Here is a 23,813-nt window from a genome sequence, read left to right on the forward strand (position 1 = left end):
GCAACCCCACCCGAGTGCCATGCTGAGTAGGAGGAGCAGCTGAGGAGGTTTGGAGGTTCTAGTTTCTTGGGGCTGGAGAGTGACCAGAGCTGCTGTATTGTTGAATCGAGTGGAGAGAGGAGTTCTGAGGAATGGATATGACAGATCTGATGGCTGGTAATTAAGCTCACTGTGGTAGCTCCACTAGGATGTTTAGATTGCAATTCATGGACTGCCTGGGGAATATCAGATGGAGAAGGACTGAGGTCTTGATCTGATGGGCTAAGCGACAGGAAATCCATGATGACCAACAAAATGGGTTTATAGAATTCAAGCTCTTAGAATGTTCGTGATGTTCTCTGACGACGTAGGGTGTTCGCATGAAAATGAGAAAAGCAGGTATTGGTGTGGTATATAGCCCGAGGAATGAGGTGTGGTCCCGCTCCTGAAATTCAGATGATATCTCTACTTATGCCACCATCTAACACAAATGACTAGCAGAAAAAAATATGTTATATGCTGCAACTCCGCAGCAGAACAAACTGTTGCAATTTGTCACAGCTTAGGTGATTGTATAAATCAAGGTTTCTCCGAGCTTTGATGGCTGGGTGCTAATTAACCAAGTGATTGAGAACCATGCAGCTAATTCACACAACAAAAGAGAAGTGCTCCCTTGGCCTGTTTTACTGTGACTTTGACTGGTGATAAATAAGTGTATTACACTGGGAATACGTTTTTTAAGAGTGGCTCTTAAAAAACTTACTATATTATGTGCCGTTACATTCATTATCCTTAATTGTAATTCCTTCAGAATGGTTTCTATATTATGGTTACTATAAATCTGGACATGAATGCATACTGCAATGAGTCTCACTGTCAGAGATACACAACAGAAAGCAGCTACTTTGCCTATAGTGTTAGAGTAGAAAAAACACTTTTCCAACATATGTCCATCATAACCCAGATCTCTGCAGCTTGTGGGGTGACTAAACTCATCTATTGGCTGGACTTAGACAACCAAAGATATAGAATTCATGTGCTGCTGATAATGTAAGCATTCATGTTTTAGAATCTGTTTCTTTGCAACATCTCTATTTAAAATATTGTTGTTTTGTTCTCCCAATCTTCTAAACAAATGACATTTATCACATGTAGTTGTATTTTCTTAAAGTTTCATAGTGTATTATGAGTCTGGACAGGCACATATGTACACTGCAACTTGTTTCACCGGTGGAAGCATGAGGCTATTTTGGCTACAGAGCCAGTGTAGACAACATTTTTTTCAAAATGTTTCCATAGCAATCCAAATTTCTGCAACATGTATCATTAATTGCTCTGTTTATTGTGTGTTGATTCATCTTTAGATTTATACAAATCAAGAAGTTGCGATGACATACGTACAGCAAAAAGTCTGCAAAGATGGAGGTGGAGAGGAAGGCGTCTATGAAATCATGACTGCAAACGCAACAGAAGACATCTACTGTAATGAAAATTTTCATAAAGCCAACAGAAGATAAAAGAGTTTGTATCTGTGATCCATATCTTTCCTTTCATTAGTTGCTTAAAGTGTTCATAAAAACATTTGCTCTTTTTATATAAACTGTGGAAACCCCTAAATGTAAAAGATCAACATGAGTGTAAAGCAATAAAAAAAATCGATTTGTGGTCACAACATGTCAGTTTTTGGTTGGTTGGTTGGTTTTTCCCCAAAATCAGTGCTTTTTACTGACTGGAGTATACATATGGTAATGCTGTTTACTTAATAGTTCAAAAATGTACTTTTACAAAGCAACTGATCAGATGTGTTTTTCATCAGTGATGCTGTGATGTGTTAGTGTAACTCTGAATACAGTAGTTATGGTGCATAGATATACTCGACAAGACTTCAGATTGCATCGCTCATTATTAATTTGAAATGGTCTGGTCTTCATGTATGTTAATTGTAAAACCTGCTTTTTAATTTACTGTTTTAGACTGTTTTTTATACTGTGACTGTTTTGTATACCTATAATATAACAGAGGATGGAGTGTGTCAAGTAAGTTATAAATATTTTAATAAGAACATGTACAACATAAATTGTTTAAAGTTTGTATTTTCCAGGATAACCATTTTTGACTTTCCAGATGTATGCTTATTTTCTTAACGACCTGTCGCAGGATGTTAACAAAAGAAAAACCAGTCACTGTCCACACTTAGTGCGGACAGTGACACTTAGTTTTGCTTCTCTTATTAAATGAACAAAACTGTGAACACTTCAAGTTTTGGGATGTTTAAAAATTAAAGGAACGCACTGAAAATTCATCAGATTGATTTATTTTATTTTAAAATAAATCCATTTTAAAATAAAATACTGTGTGGTCTGTAGCTCAGAAAGTAGATCAGGTCATCTAGTAATTGGATGTTTGGTGTGCCTCAATCCCTGGTTGCCCTAGTCTGCATGCCAAATATTCTTAGGCAAGATATTAACCCCAAGTTGCTCTCTGGTGCACTTACCTAAAAAAAAAAAAAAAAACATAGAAAAAAGTGCTTGTATGAATGGGTGAATGAGGCAAGTTATATAAAGCTCTCTGAGCACTCGGGTAGAGTAGTAAAGCACTATATAGAACCAGTTCATTTATCATATCATTGGATAATGATTATGGACTGGGTTGGCACATCATTTTATAGAAATGTAAATGATCAACCTATAGAGGCTGAATCCAAAGACACAAAGTGAAAAAAAAAATGATGCAGCAGGCTACAAAAAAAGTATACAAAAAACGTTTGGTTTTTTTGTATACTTTTATATGCTGCTTTTGCTTTCACATTTGAGCGTAAGGGTTTGTGTCTGTCTTTGAATGTAAAAGATACCTTTAACCTTGGAACATCTGTACTTATAAACAATAACTAGGACACATGTCAGTAGCAGCACAGGGAGTAGAATGTAGAAAATTAGATGCTGCATCTGAAAAAAACAGTACAATATGTAATTACTCTGTTAAGACTTAACTCTTTAGTTTTCTCACATATATGTATATATTAGGGGTGGGACTCAATTAAAGAAATTAATGAATTAGAGGCTTTGTAAGTAATTCATCTTGATTAATCGCATTCATTCAATCGCACAAGAAAATTTGCCACAAAGCGCAAATGTCTTTTTTTTTATTTAAAACGGTTTTAGTGGGTGACAGAATCAAATAATGGACATGAATATTGTAAACTCAAGCACTTTCAATTTATGGGGGAAAAGGATTTAAACTCCATTTCAATGCAAAACAGAGAAGAAAAAAATAATATCCCTGGCCAAAATTGGGCAGACTTAAAAATAAAGTGTTATTTTAATAAGTTTAAGTACATTTTCAAAATGGTATTATCTTTAACCTCCTAGGACCTGGCGTCCACATATGTGGACATCACATTTTGGGTTGTCTAGACCAAAATACTAAATTTTGCTCTACAAGGGCCTGATATCCACTTACGAGGACATTATACTGCCCCTGTTTCATCAAAATTTAAAACGAACATCCTCACACGTGGCTCTAATTTTTCTTAGGAACAAAAATCGGGTAAAAAAAAAAAATCTGGTGACTCTTTGTTTTTACATCCATCGGGTCCCAATATGCCCAAATATCAAAAAGAAATTAAAAATGCATGCCATGGAAGAGTTCGGGTCTTAGGAGGTTAAATAATAATAATAAAAATTTCAACGTAAATTGCAATTTTTGTTTTTAAAAAAATAAGGCAGAAACAGAAAAGGTTATCCGACCAACTTCACCTTTAAACTCTGAGTAACCTTAATCAAATTTATTTTGTACAGTACATCGAAGATTTTAGCGCAAAAAGTAAGAAACCCATTGGAGTGACAATACCTTCATGCTTTTTTACTGTCTGTCTCTTTCAGCTACTCAGTTACTTAGGCAAACTAGCCTGTTCACATTTTCAGAGCTCAAGGCAGCCCTCTTTTTTGTTACTATGTGACGTGCAAATGAGAACAGTCTCTCACATGGGACAGAAGTGGAAGGACGAATCAAATACTTGCAGACCAGGACAGACAGCTGATGGTAGATCCCTGTTCGACTGGACCACCACTGCAGCGGGCAGTCTGTCTCGCTGATGGTGGATTCTGCTCTGTACATACTCAGGGCCCTGTTACACAGGGCGTCCTCATCTGAATCAGAGTCTGAAGACAATGAAGAGAAAAGGAGGCTCTTTGTCTTTGCTGGCTCCTTTGTGGTGGCATCTTTACACCGTTCCTGCAGACGGGCCTCAAGGCTGGTGTAAACCTCTTCTTGCTCTCCCCTTGCAAGACACTTTAAATCCTTAAAGTGTGGGTCAAGCACAGTAGCTATCTGGAGCCACTGATGGTTGAGTGTAGCTACACGTAGGTCCTTTGTGAAGGCAGTCTTAAACTTCACCATGTAATTTGAGTCATCATGGACCTCCATGGTCTGAAGCAGTTCAAGAAAGTAATTATTAATCTACACAATAACTGTCAACTATAGAGCTTTTTGAAGAAACAGTAACAATAAGTTAAAAAATAGTTTTATTTACCTGCATGGATCAAAGACAGTCGCCAGCTTTTGGAGTTTTACCAGCTCTGATGGAGTTAAAAGGGCTAGCTTGCTAGCTTGATTTTATTTGTCTAAAGGAGCAAAAACACCCTCTTGATTCATTAGTAGACGAGAAACCATATCCAGCGTTGAATTCCAGTGTATGGAAACATCCCGTATGAGTGGCTCTTTCTGTTGCCCCAGTCTTGTTTGCTCCTGGTGTAGTTCCTCCATATTAGCAGGGCTGTCTGTAATGCATCTAATTTTGCTTGCTTTTCAGTGTCATAAATTGAAAATGAATTTTACTTGAAATAGGCTTTCAGCATGGCAGTTGGAAAGTTGAATCATCTGACGCTAACTGTAGCTCATTTTCTAACCTGCTATCGTCTACCACTGGTCCAGAGCAATCCATTTTGGTCCTGAAGCCAGTCATTTTATCAAGTTTGGGCTGCCAACACATTTGTTGGTACTCAAACTGCTAGCACTAACAGCTCCCATAGTTTCTGTGCTTGTTGCAACAAGTTTTGCATTTAGATGGTACCGTAAGGTTGAAGTGCTTCGGTGAAGCGCTCACATTGCAAGATGATGCTCTCATCAACTCTTTCTTGGTGAGGATCACAGAGCTGAAAGCAGCTGATGCTGGGATATACTGGTGTGGTTCAGACTCACAGAGGAGAGTTGGAAATTACATCAAGATTGAGCTGTCAGGTATGCTGAACACTTTTGTATACAATATGATAATACAAAGAGTAGATTTGTGTGATGCGGTGTGCTTGTTCAAGCTCCATTGTGTGAACAAATAATAACCAAACTATCAGCACAGTGTTCACACTGTTCATACTTCATCACCAAAACCTTGTTGCCTCACACTTCAGGTTAAACTGTGTCGTCAGTGTTCACCTTTAGGGGAAAAAAGGGAAAACAAAAACAGTTAAAAAATGATAGTTTTTCAACTTTTTGAACTAGCAAGCTATAGATGATGGGCGCCTGCAAATATGTAAAAAATAATGTCATAAAATAAAGTTGCTAAGAGCACCAAGAGTTCTTTGCATCCCTGTCAAAGCTATTATATACATATATATGTATGTATAGATAAGTGTCTGTTAGTGTGTACTTTTTCTGAGTGTTGTGACAAGTACATTTCCATACTATAAGTTATGGTGTTTTCATGCTGTACACTTGGTTTTGGCTGTGATTCTGGTAATGGCTTCACGGGTGCAGTAAATGCATGTAAGTCTAGCCAGTATGTTGTTTCCAGCAATTAAGTTAAGGTACACATAACAAGTAATAACACTTTCATGTTAGCCCATAGTTCAGTTATGATAAGTCCATGGCAGTTCTTTTTTTGTTTTTTGTTTTTTGGAAAGTGTTTGCTTTTACTGTGTTATGTTGTGGTTTCTGTTTTTCAGATGCAGCACTCTATATTGTCTACATTCTACTCCCTGTGCTGCTACTGACATGTGTCCTAGTTATTGTTTATAAGTGCAGATGTTGCAGGGTTGAAGGTATCTTTTACAGTCAAATACAAACACAAACCCTTATGCTCAAATCTGAAAGCAAAAACAGCATAAACACATCTAATGCTGTGTGTTTTCAGAAGCTGTTGCCACCATGAGTAGAATTACATCCAATGCAAGGAGCTCAGGCGATGTGATGCGTGCTGCAGAAAGTGTAACGTCTTAATAGAGTGACGTGTCTATAACACAAACTACCATGTAGATAGACAGATTGTTGTCACAGATAGTTTTTTAATTCAAGAATTTATACACTAATTATGGCACCGGTTAAATCAAATTTGTAACAGAAAACAAATCAACAACAGGGAAAACTGTTGGTCTAAAGAATTGTCAAAGTTAGTAGACGATTGGGTGCTTATTATGCAAATGATTGAGAACTATGCAGATATTTCACACATCGAACACTTGGTGATATAAATAGCTTGGAACGTGTGATCTGATGACTTGGAGCAGAAGAGTGAAAAGAGAAGTGCTCGCTTGGCCTGTTTTCACTTCTATATCAAAGTGGACATGTTGAAGAATCAGTGTATCATAGTGTATTCTTTCATTGTGAAAACTGTCCCACAGCGTGTATTTAGAAAACCTTGAATAAAGAATTTATGTACTGTTACATTTATTACCCTTAATTGTGAGGTTAATCAGTAAAAGTTTTCATGACATTGTTATGAATTATTATTGTTCAATAATTCTGGACAGATATAAATATATATTGCAACTAAAAAAACGTAACAACCCAGGGCTCTGCAACACATATGCTTTAGTGTTCTGATTTTTGTGTTGATTCTTCTTCAGACTTATGGAAAGCAAACCACTGAGTTGAACTACAAAAAACAAAGTTCCTGTTACATCTATGAAGGTGACAACAAAAACATGACCACAACAGAGGAAATCTACTGTGATGAAAATTTACATGAAACCAATAGAAGATGAATAGAGTTTGCAACTGTGGTCCAAGCTTTAGCTTTCAAAATCTACTCTGTTATTATAAAATTCTGGAAAATCATAAATGCAAATTATCAACAGTGTAAGTGAGTGAGTGTAAAGTGTATAAATTATATAAAGTGTATAAATAAGAAAAGCAAAATTAAGCAAGATATGTGGGCAAATAATCATTAGTTTAACAGTTTTTATTTCTCTTTGTTTTGAATTCATTCAAACACTATTGAAAGTCTCTCACTTTCAGACAGACTTTCAATTTGGATTGAAAAACAGAGTCAAAGTATAACAACCAGCGGCCTTTTGTTTGTTTGTTTGTTTGTTTGTTTGTTTGTTTGTTTGTTTGTTTGTTTGTTTGTTTGTTTGTTTGTTTGTTTGTTAGCAGACCAATATCATGAGCTTTAATATTCTTTAATCTTCTTCAGAAGAGCCAAAATAATCAATTTCCTTCAAAGTCACACTTTCAGTGTCACAGTGAGCCCCCTGCTGGTGAGTTAGTGCAACATGAAATACAGGTTGGAGTATACCAAAGTTATAGATGTATTAGGGAGCAAATATACCACTTAGACCAAAACTTATGGTCTAAGATATGCAACAAAAAAAACCTTTCATTTAATTAGAAATCCCCGTCTTCAATTAATTCAATACAAAATACTACATAGAGTACACTTTACATCTTTACGTCTTCCAACAACTGCTCACAATGTCAAGCCAATACACCGGACAATTACATCCACGGTCTTTGGTTCTGTCCACCAGTTCAGAAGTTTTGGCGTGAAGACTTATCAAAGTGTCTGAAATGTAACATTCCAACTTCCCCTTTAGTGTGTTTGTTGGGCAACTTTATGATTATGTCACTACAGAAAAGAATATAGCCCATATGGTTTTCACTGCCCTATGCATTGCCAAGAAAACAGTCCTCATGAACTGGAAAAATAAAAATAATCTTAATTCTAACCAATATAGAAATTATCTAATAGATTATATTAGTCTTGATACAGACTCTGCCACAACATCAGATCAATCGCTCTGGGCTCCTTTGATCAGCTCCATCACCTAGTGGGGGTGGGGTGTTGTAGTTTGGTCCCACCTTCGCTGTTGTGATTGGTGTGGGGGTAGGGACAGGCTTGGGGCGTCAGGGGATTACCTAGGAGCGTCTTCCTTGGAGGACTCAACCCGGGGTTGTGGTCATGACCTGTTACGGGCTCTGGTGGCTCTTAGATGATGGTTTCCTTGTGGCTGCGTGCAGCGGGGCTGGGGGCATGCCACACGGCATCCAGAAGACCGTCAGGGTATACAACCTCACCTCTGGTGCCGGTGCCCACCTCTCAATTTTAAATACATGTATACATGGAGGGTTCTCAGGAGGGGCTATGCGCTAACCTACTGCTCTCTGGCAGGTTAATGCACATTAGAACACACATGCATCAACACTACATATGAGCGGACGGAAGGAGGTTTGGAGTCTTCACACACCCACGTTCTCTGTTGCCCGTTGGGGCGGGGGGGGGCAGGGAGGAGGAGTTGGCCGTCCGATTGGGGTCTGGAATGTGGGGCCTCCCTGCTACTGCAGTGTCAGGAGCGGTCTGCTTGTCTCCACCCCAGGGAAAAGGGTGACACCTCCTGGGTCTGGGTGCAGTTTCCCCCTCTAGGGGCAAGGGTACCTAGACTGGGGGTATAGAGTGCGTTTGGGGAGGGTGACTTTGTCTACAGTGTCTACTTATGTCTGTCTCCACGTTGGGTGAGTGCTGAGTATTTGCATATGTGTGCATGGCGGGGCGGATGGATGTTCGTATCTGTGTGTGCCCGTTTGTCTGTGTCTATATGTCAGGTCGGGTATTAGACGCCACCTCTCTAGGGACATCTCAGGCCCTCCAAGGTATGGAGGCCTATCTCCCCTCACCCCTCCCCCTGCCAGTGGCTGACACCCTCAGACATTGGTGCATTGGTGGTTCCTGCTGTCCAGGGCTGCGTGCTCAGGTATGCACCGGCTCACTCCCGGTGGCTGCTTGTCAGGGCCTGGCACCTGTGGCTCGGTCGGGCCCCTTCGGGGGGTGGGGTGCCCTTGGCCTCTGGGCCTGGGGCTCGGTCCACTCTGGCACAGCTGGCTGCCGGTGGAGCTCACGGACACGTCACTGCAACCCCCTCTGGCTTCTGCTCCGTGGCTGCTGGGTGACCACTCATCTGGGGCTCTCCTCAGCTCTTTCTGGGAGAGTGGCACGGTTGCCCCTCCATTGGTTTTCCTTGGTCTCTTGTGCTCTGAGGGTCTCTGGATGTCTGGAGCCTGGATCTCCTCCATACCTGCCTCAAGCCCTGGAGGACGGGGCTATAGCTACCCACGCCCTCTAGCAGATCGTTACATGAAGGAACCTTTTGAATACAAGTGCGCTCATGCTCACAGGTGTACACACGGGTGCTCATAGACACAAACTACACCTTTTTTGGCTCCTACCTCAAAGCACACTGTGCGCTGTCGATCTTACATGCTGCACAATAATATTCAATATTTAGTATTTCCTGTTATATTCACATAGATTATCACGATGATGTTGTTTATTATATTGCTCTCTTTTTTTGCTTGTTTTCTCTTTTTTTTTCTCTCTCAACAGGTGATCCAGGTGATTGATATATATATATATATACATATTTTTTGTCCCCCCACCTCTTTTTTGTTTTGTGCTCTTTATCACCTTTCCTCTTCCCCACTGTTTTTCTTTCCCTCCCTCTCTTTCTTTCTCCCTTTCCTTTCCCCCAGTCATGTCTGTCCCCTATGTAACAACTGAAAATGAAATAAAATAAACAATAAAAACAAAGGTCAATCAAATGGGCCAATATAGCAAGGCTGGGATGGTCCACTTGGTAAAGTAAATCCTTTGGGCATCTTTCTTGGCCTTTAGACAATAATTCTGATGGCAAAAGATCCAAACGGGACAGGCGGGGAAAAAAAAAGAAAAGAAAGAAAATTTAATTTTTCATTTTGACAAAAGATGATTTTTTGATTGAGAAAGCATGTCACAGCATGTAACTGTAAAATATAAAAATTACATAGCAGATATTTCACACTAGCCATAGTGCTAAACTATTTGCTAACATTTTAGGCATTAAACATCAGAGAGTCTTTGTTTTGAAGCTTTGAAGATGTGTAGAGGAGCCACAGTATCCAGAGTTTTACAAAGTGATGCATTTACTTGATATCCACACAAAATCAGATAAAAGAATAAGAATTCATATAGAAAATTTAAGTAAAAGCCATGAGAATGATAGATTCTAAAAATAAAGCTGATTTTTGAGTTTTCAGTTAGAGCATACAAGGCTAAGTGTCAGCCTTTCATCCTTTAGTAATAGTAGTATCACCTTGTCACATATTTATATACATATAGGATAGCTTCACATCTGTGTTTCCACACACAGTGAGGCCTGTGAGTAGGCCAGAGACATCCAGGGTGTTGGATAGATAGGCATTGGGTGCCTGGTGTTCATCTCTGTGAGGTAGGGAGGTGACAGCATGGTCGTAATTCTCCTGGTTTCAAGGATGAACTGAGCTAAACGTATATGCATGTGAGATAATGTGATGGCAACATGTAAGAGTTGTGGAATATCTTTTTCTGTGTGTTGTATATAAGAGATCAGTGTGGCATCCATTTTCAGAGACCACTTTGACATTTGACCAGAGTGCAATCTCCATGTTGCAACGTGTGATTAAACCCATTCAAAAAATACCCTCACCAGGTGTTTGTAGTTTATTTTAAAATTTTCACACCACCTCCCCAGCCCTGTGCTTCAACGATTCTGAAAATTAGTGTGACTCATGGCTGTTCTTTCAATCTAATATAGTCCTCCTGCTTTAAACAGGCTTCTGTAAGGGAGAATAAACCAATATGGTGATCAATTATTAAAACATTTCCAAAGCACAATTAGCAGATTAATATTGCTTTCGTATTAATACATGAGTAATAATAAAAAGAAATTATAAAACTCAAATGGGTCATTATTCTGTACTGAAGGTTGTATTTTTAATTCTTTAAGTATAGTTTCCAAAATATACTTAAATAATTTTAGTGAATTTTTCATTGTGCTGTTTATGTAATGCTTCTAAATACTTTCACCACTAGATGGCACATGTTAGCTATTTTACAAATTATTGAAACGCCTTTAAAGGAAGGGCCATCTAAAATGTTCCATCCCCTATGTGCTGACAGTCTAGTTCTGCCTGAAATGATCACTGTGTGTGCATAATTCTATTTAGATGAGCCAAAGGAAAGATGTGGAGCCTTCATAACCTGTTGTTTACCCTCTGCAGTAAGTTGTTTAAATGACTAGTTAAGTGAACATACAAAGATTAAAGGCAGGTGTAGATTAAATATCTGTTTTAGAATTATGGAGCACACTCTGCCATACACTATGTTGGGCTTGTTTATTTCTTATAAAAAAGCACTTACATTACTCGTATGAAAGCTGACAAAACAATGTTTTCACATTATTTCTGCAGTTGCTCTGAGATGTGTGACCACTGCAGTGGGGGCGATCCATGTGACTGGATATGTGGGGAGTATGGTTAACGTTTCCTGTTCCTATTATGGGGGTTATGAATCATATGAAAAGTACCTGTGCAAGAATGACTGTGGCAATTATGATGTTCTTATTACAACATCAAATCCAGTGAAAAACAGATACAGGATCCATGATGACAAAACAGCACGAATCTTCACAACGACCATCTCTGATCTTCATTCTATGGATGCTGGGAAATACTGGTGTGGAGTGAGCAAATTTTTGTGGGATATCTACACTGAAGTCAAGCTGAAATTGGAACGAGGTAAATAAAGGCTTGAAAAAATTTAATTGTACATTGAAATACAATTCATAACGAATGAAGTTAAAGGTAACGACAACAGTTTCAGGATAATAGTTTCAGTTTTTCAGTTTCAGTTTTATTTGTCATATGCAAGTTAGCACAGTCAACATTGCAATGAAATGTATTTGACGAGCAGAAGACAAGTCACTCAGCAGTATAGTACAGTAAAAAATAGTTTAAAAAACAAAATATTTATAAAATATAGCGAAAATATAGTAGAAAATGTTAACAGACTAAATATATATATAAATATATGTACACACTTGTATTAGTAGATAAAGAAGTCTTAAATAAAAATGTGACCGTTGACATGTATTTGGGGGGGTCAAATGTCAATGTATACAGAACAGCAGAGGTGGGAAGTAGCTGTACTTAAGTACAATAAGGTGTACTTAAATAAGTTGAATTTGCACTTCAACTTTTACTGGAGTATTTTTCAACACTAGTATCTGTACTTCTACTTAAGTAAAAAATGTCTTTACTTTTGCCACCTCTGAAGAACAGTAACAATACTAAAAAACTGTAAATATACCTACACGACATATACATACAAATACATTTACAAATACATTTAAACTCTCATAGAAGCAGTAGCTGTTGGGAAAAAAATGGAACTTTAGAAAACATCTTACAAAGTTTTATAATGTGATCGCACTGAAAATGATTTGGGAATTTAAAGTTTGAAAACTGTAAATCCAGGATAGAAAGGCTGAGAGCATACCTATATGTAAAAAGAGTCTGAATTATGAAATGACATGAAAATACAAACCTGTCTTTTCTAGCTATTCTGTAGCAGTAGCACATCTTCTGATACCGTTTACCTTCTTGACAGACAGCTGCTGTGACACTGTGACCAAACTCCAAAGTTATGAGGGAGATTCGGAGTCCATCAGTTGTCCGTATGATTCTCAGTACCAGAACAGCCTGAAGTACATCTGCAGAGGAAATCGGCCCTCCACATGTCTGCAGCAGGCACTGATCACCTCTGACTCCAAACAAAATGGACGATTCAGACTTGGTGACAAAGTGACAGGAACATTCACAGTGACCATTAACAATTTGACTCAAAATGATTCAGGGTCATACCTCTGTGGTGTCCAGAGAAACTCTAAGCTGGACATTTTCACTTCTGTTGAGCTGGAGATCCAAGGTGAGAGGTCATAGTTATACCTCATCACATCAGCCCTAAGATAGCACTGGTTTCTGTCAAACATTCTCCAAGAAAGTTGAATATTTTTTGAGTACTGAATATCTTTTGTCTTTCAATCTGACAGAGTGGTGCTGTCTCAACTCAGCTAAAATAAATGGCACAGTAGGACATCCACTAACTCTGCGGTGTCCTTATCCTGCACAAAACTGGGATTACAAGAAGCTTTTCTGTAAGGGCGACCATCGCAACAATTGCACAAACGTAACCAGTCATAGGAGGTTCACATTGCAAGATGTTGCTCCCTCCAACTCTTTCTTGGTGAGGATCACAGAGCTGGAAGCAGCTGATGCTGGGACATACTGGTGTGGATCAGACTCACAGCTCAGAGTTGGAAGCTACACAAAAATTCAACTGTCAGGTAAGATGAACATGTGTAGATGTAAATAAAGTGAATTGAGCTGTAAATTCCTCCTTTTGGTCCCCTCTGTACAAACACGGGCTGTTGTTGGCAGTTCTGTTGTCATTAGAAAATAAGAAAACAAATTATAATGGGTTTCAAGTTACGAATACAATAGGTGCACAGAATAGTGACAAAACAGTACTACACAGAGCAAGAAATGTTGGGCCCTGTTGGTTTCCTGACTAGTTATTGCTCTCTTTCTTTGATTACTTGAACTAATCAAACTAATATAGAACTGTAATCTGTGGCTATTTCGCCTTTGTTAAAATATCGATCTGCTAGATAGGCAGGAATAACAGGCATAAGATGTAAAATATGAATAAAACAATATATTTACAGCTATACTAGCACCATTTCTATGTTCTCTTATCTGACATGTGAAAAATGGTTGCATAGCATTCACACGAAAAAACGTCTGCTAAAATAGGAGTGCTGAGAACAAAATGTGTTTCTGCCTTTGACAAAGAGATAACATCTTCTGGCCACTTGCCCAAATAATAAACCCAACCCTTTTTTTTCATTCAAAGCTTATCAGATATTGAACTATACTGTAGCTTTTTTATCTGCTTGTTAAATTATCTAGGTTTATGTGCTAAAAAAGGTTCACAGACTTCTTAGCACCATATCTGCATATAGCCACCCCCTCCCCCAAGGCTCATAGGTGTCATGGAGGATTGTTGTCATAAACCCTGCAACTGTTTGTTCGTCACATAGGCAGAAAACATAAGCTTGAAAACCATAAGCCAGCAGCTTGTAAAGTATAGTGTATGGTTTCGCACAGTTCTGAATATTTTACAACTGTTTTCAACAGCCGATAACTTTCTTACTTACAGCTTCTCGCTGGTGTGCCGCTCCTGGCAGCGTTGGGGGGAGACATTCTTACACCTTGCTTTAGCTCATCTTACCAAATCATTGTCCATACCACTACTGTACACTGTATGCAAAAACTAAATAGAGAAAATTTGTTTGTTTAAACAAAACATTTTTACAAATCATGAAACTATCATTTCACCACTTGCAGCACATTAAAGCCAGTAATTGCAACAGATAGTCTAATCCTTAATCCAATTGAAATGTCATGGTGGGATCTGAGAGCTGTGCATAAACAAATCCCTGCAAACCTGAATGAACTGAAGCAACAACATAAAGAAGAGTGGGCCAATATTGCTCCACAACAGTGTGAGACACTGATAGTCATACAGAAAACAATTACTTCCAAGTTCCTGCTGCTCATGTTTGTTCTACAAGCTATAGAATCAAGGCAAATACTTAGCTTTTCACAGCATTGCTTAGAGTGTTGTTTGCAACTGAGCATGAAGTCTTTGAACGGGTGCTGGTGATCATAAGGGCTGCTTATTCTAGTCACTAATACCTGTCCTTCAACATCAGCCTTTACATCAGCAGTTCCTCTCCTCTATTCTATTCTCTTCTTCTCTTCTATTTAACTCCAGTCAAACTGGATACCTCAATGACTTAATATACCATGTTATAGTACAATGTTGTACAATATGTTGGATATTTTGTTATAAGAAGTAAGTAGTGTGCTACCAAGCACAGAGGCCTGTTGCTATGTGGACTTAAACTAAATTAGCTAAGTATTTTTTTCTCTGGCAGTCTTTCTGCAGCACACCACCACTGAAAAATTTACCACTATATTGGAAATCCCAGGACCAAATTCAACAGATGTCCCCGGTAAGTCTATTAAAGGCAAAATATGTTCCCACATTATGGTAAACATTTGGTATTGGTCCTGAAATTGGTGTATTTTTTTACTCTGTTCTGTTTTGGCTTCTGTTTTTCAGATGCCACAGTCTATGTGGTTTTTGCGGCACGATCTGTGCTGCTACTGCTACTGCTGTGTGCCCTGGTTATAGTTCATAAGTACAAATATTACATATTGAAAGGTATTTTTTTAATCATAACATACCCATAGCATTCACAACAGACCAATGCACTGAAATTTTCATGCAGAAAAAAGCATAAAACTTTCTTATGACGAATGGAAGAGGAACTTAGTGCAGCAGATGTACAAAATTAAAGTCCATTGTCTATCACAAATCCTATTACAAATGCCCTCCCCTATTCTTTGCTTAACAGCGTTTTCTTTCTTCTTTGTCTTTCCCCTCACTAACCAACTAGTCCCAGCAGATGACCACTCATCTCTGAGCTTGCCTCCTCAGTGCTGAAGTCATGCCAGCCAACACTGGGCAAGAAATAGTATCTGGTTGGACACCATGTTTCTAATATTTTTAGGTCTGAGTACAATAACCTCGGTTTTATCTCAGTTTAGAAGCAGGAAATAAGAGGTCATTAATTAATTGATGTGTATCATACAGCTTCAAGGACAGATAAAGCTGGGTATCAAATATATTTGTGCATTAAAAGCTTCCAAACAAGGGATACAAATATATTCCACAGAAAACAATTTACATTATACTTGAAATTAATGCTGTCAGCGTTAATCTCATTAGAATGACGTTAACACCATAACCGCATTAACGTGGTAAATCTCCATTAGCGAGTTAACGCAGATCGCCGTGTGCTATTGGCTGCATGGCTAACTGATCTAACGTGTTGACGCCCTGCAGCCCTTGCACAGGGCGATCCGCTGTTTGCTCTTTGTTGGTTCTTCTTTAAATTTCTGGAAATCATGAATTTTTGGTGTGCATGAAAAGGCAGACCTTAAAACAGCATTGCGCCTTTTACCACAGTGAGGAAGCGATGAGTCAAACTGGAAAAATTCACAACAACAGAAGAAACTGTTGAAATTTCTAATAAGAAAAACAGTTAAACAGTGCCAGTACAAGATTATTCTGTTTGACAGTAGCAGCACAATTTAATGTACAACTGGGGTTCACTGTATTCATTGTCTTACTTTTGTAATCCCCACTAGTTTTATTGTTGTGAAATGGTTGCTCTTGATTTATTTAATGTTCATCTCCTATTTTTTCTGATACGTTTGTCTTCATTTGTGTTATTTGATATAACTTAAATGATTTGCCATACATGTGACATTTTCACATACCTATGACGCTAGAAAACTCAAATTGTAAATTATCTACAAAAGTCAATAATTTAATCTGTATTTGTGCTATTCTTGCTGTCCTGGGACTGTTTCATTAGGCCAATAGCTTTTGGATGAGGAGTATATCCAAATACTGCCTTCACCAGAATTTCACCCTGATATGTCTCTTATTGTACATGCCGGGGACATGCTGGGTCAACGTTTTCATCAAAGGCAGATGCAGCCAGAAGCTACTGCACAACTGCAGGTCGCTCTCATGCAGAAGTCAAGGGCAATAACAGATGCAGATACATGTGCAGTCCATGGGCAGATAGATGACACTTCCAGAGGAGGCCATACGCCATATTACGCACCTTGTGTATACATATATATTAGTGAATGTCTGTACTGTTATAACAGGTCACCTGTTCGATGAAAATCCTAAAGATTTCAGGGCTGTGCTAAGTCCTCAATGTTTGAATATCCTAACAACGTCCCCTGTTACACAGCCACAAATGTATGTATACAAAGCAACTCATCACTGTTTTCTACCTGATATTGTTGATTGCTCTATCATTGTTTGTTTGTTATCATTGTTTCTGCAGTGGTGTTGGAGATCTTGTCAAAATTGCCACTGAGTTTTTTGTTTGTTTGTTTGTTTGTTTGTTTGTTTGTTTGTTTGTTTGTTTGTTTGATTGTTTTGTTTTGTTTTTTTAATGCAACATTGGTGTCCAGACTTAGATTTAGATTTAAAATGTTTTTAAAATGTGCTGCATGCTATAAAACTGCATAATACTTTCAAGTTGTTGTTTTAAAATAAAGTGCCAAAAGTCTCCCTACCAAGAAAATGAAATAAATATCTACTTTGCCCCTTTGTTTGTTTGTTTTTGTCATGGCCTGGGTCTAGGGACCCAGGGCTCATGTATTTTCAGTGTATGTTTATGTTTATGTTTTCCGTGTGGTGTTTTGGTTTGCTCTCCGTTTCTCCATGTGTCTCCCCGTGAGCTTCCGGAGGTGTGGGTTCGCTGAGGAGACTGCGAACCCGGAAGTGTTTCTGCTCCAGAGACAGCCGCACCTGCCGCTCGTCGTCCTCTGCCAGCTGCAGCAGATTACGCTCGTCAAGGGAACGGCATTTAAGACTGCAGCTGAGCTGAGGCCGACGCTGGATCCTTGAGTCAGAACTCGTCAGTACCGCCGTGGGCTTTTGTTTAACCTCCTAGTTAATAGATTTCCTCCTAACCTTCTGTTTGTTTGTGTTACCAGGAATCTGGAGCGGAGTGTGCTTTAAAGTCACGGTGTGGGAATTGGAGTTTTTTGGAGTCGCAACTTTTCACCTTTCACGGACATCTGCACTGTGTGGGATTCAGGGAGAATCACCACGGGACCACAGTGCCTGGATTTTTGTATATAGTTGTGTGTTTTTCACCTCCTGTAAATAAATCCACTGTCCTTCACTAAGAGTCTCGCGTTTGGGCCCTACTTTCACTGCCACTCCACGGTCTGCCACCGCAGCCCGTGACAGTTTTTTCCAAAAATATTTGGTACTACTATATAAAAGATAAAGTAATCCCTTCTTTGCATTTCTCCAAATTAACCATCTGTTTTCACATGATAATTTCACAAATAATCATCATCTGGAGAACAGGAAGAGCTAAGGATGCTCTTCGTGGACCACAGCTCAGGCTCAACACCATAACCCCAGACATCCTCGACACCAAACTGGACCACCTGACATGACTCTATACTCAGACCAACTCCTTTGCACTACTTCCAAGCACTCCTCTTGATTGCATATATTGCATATATTTCTCCTGTTTGTTATTTATTCTTGTTGTCTTACTATTTACACTTTATTCCTGCACCCACCCATAATTTTGTTGTACATGTACAATGACAATAAAAGGCTATTCTATTCTATTCTATTCTACTCTACTCTATTTAGCAACTAAACAATAAATTCTGTATACTATACTACAGAGATTTAAAATGGGTCTCCTCTGTTATACGCTGAATTGGTCCCTGAGCTTTATTATTAATTATCGTATTATTATATACTTAGGTTTGTTGTTTGACTGATAGCATTTGATGATTAGCCGTGTCATCTGAGCCAACATGTGTAACTAGGCAACACCAAACAAACAAACCTACAGCTTGGTCCGGACTGTTAATGTTAGTGCTGCTACTTTTTATTTGGGACTAAATCTGCTTCAATCAGCCCAAATAAATCGAGTCTTTTTTCTTGTACGCCATTTGAATTGCTAAAAAAAATGTGCTCGGATGTTGTAGTATCACGGCCTCACTATGACAGCAGAGCTGTAGCTCAGGGGGTCCCGGAGAAAGATCACCTTGTAGCGGCCCCACAGCCGTCCTCAGGCTTAGCTACAGCAGGGTACCGCTCGGCTAAATACACCCCGACTGAATGGTTCTCTAACTACCAAAACTTACTTCAGCAAGCCGGCACCGACTGCCACGAAGCTACGAGCCTCCAGCGAGAGTCCAGAACTTTGTACCAAGACACCGATGCATCCACTTTTAAGACACAGGCCGAGGGAACACGTCGTCTGGGAGAGAGACTACAAGAGATCCACTACTGGAAGTCTGAGCTGCAGCGGCACATCGAGCAGCTGCTGGCCGACACGGAGTCACTGGTGGCGCTGAAGACGCGGCTGGAGAAGGCGCTGGATGCCACCGAGATTCCCTATGCTATCGCCACAGACAATCTGAACTGCAGGGCGAGAAGGCTGGGAGCTGACCTGGTCAGAGACACTGTGGAGGAAGAGTTGTTCAAGGTGATAGACAATATTTCATGATCCAAAATAATATCGTCTAAGTGTGGGCTTGCAAAAATCTGAACGTATAATTATAACTATAAGTGAAATTTGTATTTGGATACATTTTCTCAAAAATGTATTTAATTTGATATTTGACCATTTACTGCTAATGGGATATTTTAGACACATTGATATTTTAGTTTGGAATAATGCTTTTCAAGTTAAAGGGAAAGAATCGCACCTAAGTTAATGACAAATGTGAACTAGTCTGATCTGATCAACTTGCAGTGGCAGATTTCACCTCATCAAACTAAGAATGTCTGCTTTTTCTTGTCTTCAGTGATATTTAAACATATTTGAACTGATCTTAGCTCTTACTGTAATATTCTCAGAATAAAACATTTAATAATGAAATCCAGCAGATGGCAGTAACACATTAACCAGTAAGATGACTCTGTCTTTTGCAGGAAGTGGACTTGATCAGGAGCGTCCAGGCTCTTCTGAAGAGAACTACAGCTCAGGTTGTCAGTCAAATCAAGTAAGTTTGAAACTCTGTTTACTCGGAGTAAAACTGCATAACACCTAGAATTTCATAACATGAAATATTTATATAACTATAGACAGAAACTTTTATTTCATGTGTATCTGTGCAACAGGTTGAACAGAGAAGCCAAGCACACTTTAGAGATGGACTGGTCTGATAAGTACCAGGCCTACCATTTTGATGACCACAGCGGAAGACACAGTAACATGAGTTCAGATACGCAGCACCATCCCAGCTCAGCTGCCATGCAAGAACAGTGAGTTTGAGCAACTGGAGATATTACATAAACCTAACAATATGAGAAACAGTCCTGATAACTTTTTTCACTTGCTGCAGGGTGTCCAGCCACCCATCATGGACGAAGTTTACACAAGACAACCTGTTCAAGGCCGTGCAGGAGGAACAGGCTACCAACAGTCTCAGGTTAGAGCACATACTAGTTCATATACTGCAGCAGAATCTGAAACTGATCCTGGTTCATTGTTTATTATTTGCTTTAAACAAATGGAATCATTGTGTGTTAGATTGCTGGTAGAGCAGGTGCTGCAGGACACAGCTGAGGATCTGAGAGTCCAGTGCTCCAGTGTTGACCGAGCCTTCAGCGAACGCTGTGTGGAGCTGAATGAGGCCAAGACGCAGCTCAATATGCAGCTCAAACAGGTGGATAAACTGACAGACAGAGTAAATGACTGGTTATTAGTTGATGATTGATTGTATTATCTCATGTGTAGATCTTGGAGCAAATTGGTGCCCAGGAGAAAAACATTGTGGCTCTGCAGCAGGCCATTCACAACAAAGAAGCTCCACTGCGAGTAGCTCAGTCCAGACTTTACCTTCGCTCCCTCAGACCCAACATGGAGCTGTGCAGGGATGAACCCCAACTCAGGTATGCATGCACAAAACAATAAACTGCTTTGTCTTTGTCACTGCTCTGATTTTTTGCTTCTGTCTGTAGTTTGGAAGGAGAGGTGAAGCAGATTGATGCCACTCTGGCATCTCTACACCAGAAGCTGAGCAAAGCCAGAGAGTCCCTGTCTCGTCTGGAGGAGTCACGCATGGCGTTGGAGAAAGACATCAACTGCAAAACCCACTCACTGTTCATCGAGAGGGAAAAGTGCATGACTCACCGTAAACGATACCCGACCACTTCAGCACTGTCAGGATACTGAAAGGTTCAACACGTCTTTGTTTGGCTCTTTTTTGTGTTGCTGTAATTAGTAATAAACAAATAAATAAATCATGTGTACAAGAGAGCCTGAAACCTAATATTGAAAAAAAATTACATTTCAGTTCCTTTTCATAGCCACAATATTCTTTATTCATTCACGTATTCTAAAAAGATTGACAATATGGGGCTCGAACAGAACTACTTTGAAGTACAAGTGTTAAAAACTGCTACATCAGAGGAAAACCCATAACTACAGGCAATGTACATAACAGGTGTACAGCTGGGAGAAGACAGGCTAAACAACAAATATAAGATTAGGTCATAGTTTAATGTGGATATGCACTTCTGAGACATGGTTATGACCAATATAAAGATGACATTTTACAATTAGTACTGAAGGCATTAATATGACCACATATTTGATCACAGTTTTGTATACTGTTCGGTTTGTTTTGGTTCTGTCGTTTTAGCGTTCATAAGTAAAGCACATATCTTCTGTCTCAGGGATATCTTCATACACATGATCACCATCATCATTATCATAGATGTGCCAGTTGTTCCGCTCCTCAGAAGAATCCAAATTGAAACACGCCTCAACAGCTTGGTTTTCATAAGTCTAAAAAACAAATAGAAGGAAAGATTACAATGACGAAGGAAACTCACAGTGAAATTCAGAGGTCACAATAAGATGGACACATGGCATAACAATTTCTTGATGATAACATATTTTTTTGGCCCACTAGCACCAGGTGCGTCTATATCTCTGATTTTTTAGCCTAAATGGAGTAAATAGGAGTCTACAGAAATGTAATATTGAAATAATGTACACATGTTAGAGGACATGGTGGGAAGATGTGCCTGAGAATAAACGTAACATTTGCACGACCGCTGTCGAAGCTAAATCGCCAGTATGGTGCAGCAAACATTGCACTCTCTAAATGCTTCTGATACTGTCTCGTGTATTTTCCTCTCACATGATCTTTAAGCTTTACTTCTCCTGCTTCTTCAGTGTTTATCGTGATTCTGTCCATGCCGATGTCAGCTGCTGGAGCAACACAGAAAACAATAAATTAAAGTGCTTGTGTGTGGACAAATCTATATATGTGTTTGTGTGCATATGTGTGTTTTACCTCTCACTTTGGTGCATTTATAAACCTTGATCCAAGCCACTGTCGGTATCAGCATTATAACCAGAGGTGCGGGCAGAAAGTAAACCAGAATGTGAATCTCTGCAGGAAAAGAAATATTTAAGAGAATGAAATGTCATGTGCACCCTGCTGACACATGACTGCACACCAACCTACAGCTCCAACCACCTTGTGAAGTTTGCGGACGACACAACGCTGGTGGGGCTCATCACCAAGGGCGATGAGACCCACTACAGGAAAGAGGTTGAGCTCCTGACCACGTGGTGCAGAGACAACAACCTCCTGCTAAATGTTAGCAAGACCAAGGAGGTTATTGTCAACTTCCAGAGAGACCCCACCTGTCACCCCCCATTGACCATCGACGGCGCTGCGGTGGAGAGGGTGAGCAGCACCAAGTTCCTGGGGGTGCACATCAGTGAGGACCTCTCCTGGACCACCAACACAGCATCACTGGCCAAGAAAGCACAACAGCGCCTCTACTTCCTACGCAAACTCAAGCGGGCAAGTGCTCCACCACCCATCCTGACCACATTCTACAGAGGAACCATTGAAAGCATCCTTTCCAGCTGCATCACTGTGTGGGGCGGTAGCTGCACTGACTATAACAGGAAAGCTCTACAGCGCATTGTGAGAACAGCTGAGAGGATAGTTGGTGTACCACTCCCCTCCCTGCAAGACATCTACACCACCCGCCTTACCCGCAAAGCCATCACAATTGTCAACGATGCAACCCACCCCGCGCACTGTCTGTTCAGCCTCCTGCCCTCTGGAAAAAGATACAGAAGTCTCCACTCCCGCACTACCAGGCTCACCAACAGCTTCATCCACCAGGCTGTGAGACTGCTGAACTCTCTCCCCTCCCAGCTCCCAGCCAGCAGAAACACCAGACTGGCAGGAGTATAGGAGGACAGACTGGACCCTACCCCCCCCACACACACACACACACGACTACCTCTGCATTACAATTGCACACACCTGCTGCCTTATATTTTTTGTATTTTTAGTATTTTCTTTAGCACTATTTATATTATTTATATTACTATTACTGCTGCTACAGTCTTATGCTGCATTAAAACAAAAACACTTACCAACCACAACCTGGGACTACGTCAAGTGAACTAGTACACTACTTTCCAGGGCGCACTGTGGAACACTTTATTATATGTTATATGTTATGTGTAGGTCCTGTCTTGTTATATCCTGTATGTTACCTAAATGTTGTGCATCTGCACTTTATTGTTGTCTATGTCTACGCATGGGACAGTGTGAAACGTAATTTCAATTCCTTTGTATGGCAAGTACATCTGAAGAAATTGACAAATAAAACTGACTTTGACTTTGACTTTGACTTTGAAATCTGCACAGAAGTATCATAATATCCACATATCATATGTTCCAGTCTGTCTAAACAGTAGAAATAGCACCAAATCTCCCGACAGATCAGCATTTGGTACCTTGTGTTCCTTATTTCATTAATAGTTAAATGAGCACTCCTATTTTATAATCACAAATCATTGAAATTTTGAATGCATGAGGATTTACATCACGTTTAAGTCCCTTTAACCCAAAAGAAAAAGGAAAACATAAATCTTACTGTACATCAACATTTTTTGCTTCCTGTTTCTGAAATAATAAAATACATTATATATAATAAATACTTTCTGTATTGGCTTTCATAAGAGACATAACTATAAACTCTCACCTTTGACTTGAAGCTCAACAGCAGAGAAAACATCTCGTCCACTGTTTCT

The 23,813-nt window shown here is 39.6% G+C and overlaps 1 protein-coding gene across 1 annotated transcript; it reads left to right on the forward strand.

Annotated features, from left to right (window-relative positions):
- The first annotated feature begins 18,698 nt into the window (after window positions 1–18,698).
- On the forward strand, window positions 18,699–21,990 carry tekt4 (tektin 4). The gene is made up of 7 exons (XM_063475448.2): window positions 18,699–19,220; window positions 19,670–19,740; window positions 19,859–20,002; window positions 20,083–20,169; window positions 20,271–20,406; window positions 20,478–20,632; window positions 20,702–21,990. Exons 1-7 carry the CDS (start codon window positions 18,699–18,701, stop codon window positions 20,913–20,915), a joined length of 1,329 nt encoding a protein of 442 aa, XP_063331518.1. The 3' UTR covers window positions 20,916–21,990.
- The last annotated feature ends 1,823 nt before the right edge of the window (window positions 21,991–23,813 follow it).

The sequence above is a fragment of the Pelmatolapia mariae genome, linkage group LG6 (assembly GCF_036321145.2).
Source record: "Pelmatolapia mariae isolate MD_Pm_ZW linkage group LG6, Pm_UMD_F_2, whole genome shotgun sequence".
In the NCBI taxonomy this organism is placed as follows: Eukaryota; Metazoa; Chordata; class Actinopteri; order Cichliformes; family Cichlidae; genus Pelmatolapia; species Pelmatolapia mariae.

What these genes read in the sequence shown, in the direction of transcription:
- tekt4 (XM_063475448.2), top strand. Translation starts at nt 18,699, where the DNA reads ATGTGCTCGGATGTTGTAGTATCACGGCCTCACTATGACAGCAGAGCT. An exon ending in TGGAGGAAGAGTTGTTCAAG is followed by an intron (nt 19,221 to 19,669) that starts GTGATAGACAAT and finishes TGTCTTTTGCAG; the next exon opens with GAAGTGGACTTGATCAGGAG. An exon ending in CAGGCTACCAACAGTCTCAG is followed by an intron (nt 20,170 to 20,270) that starts GTTAGAGCACAT and finishes ATTGTGTGTTAG; the next exon opens with ATTGCTGGTAGAGCAGGTGC.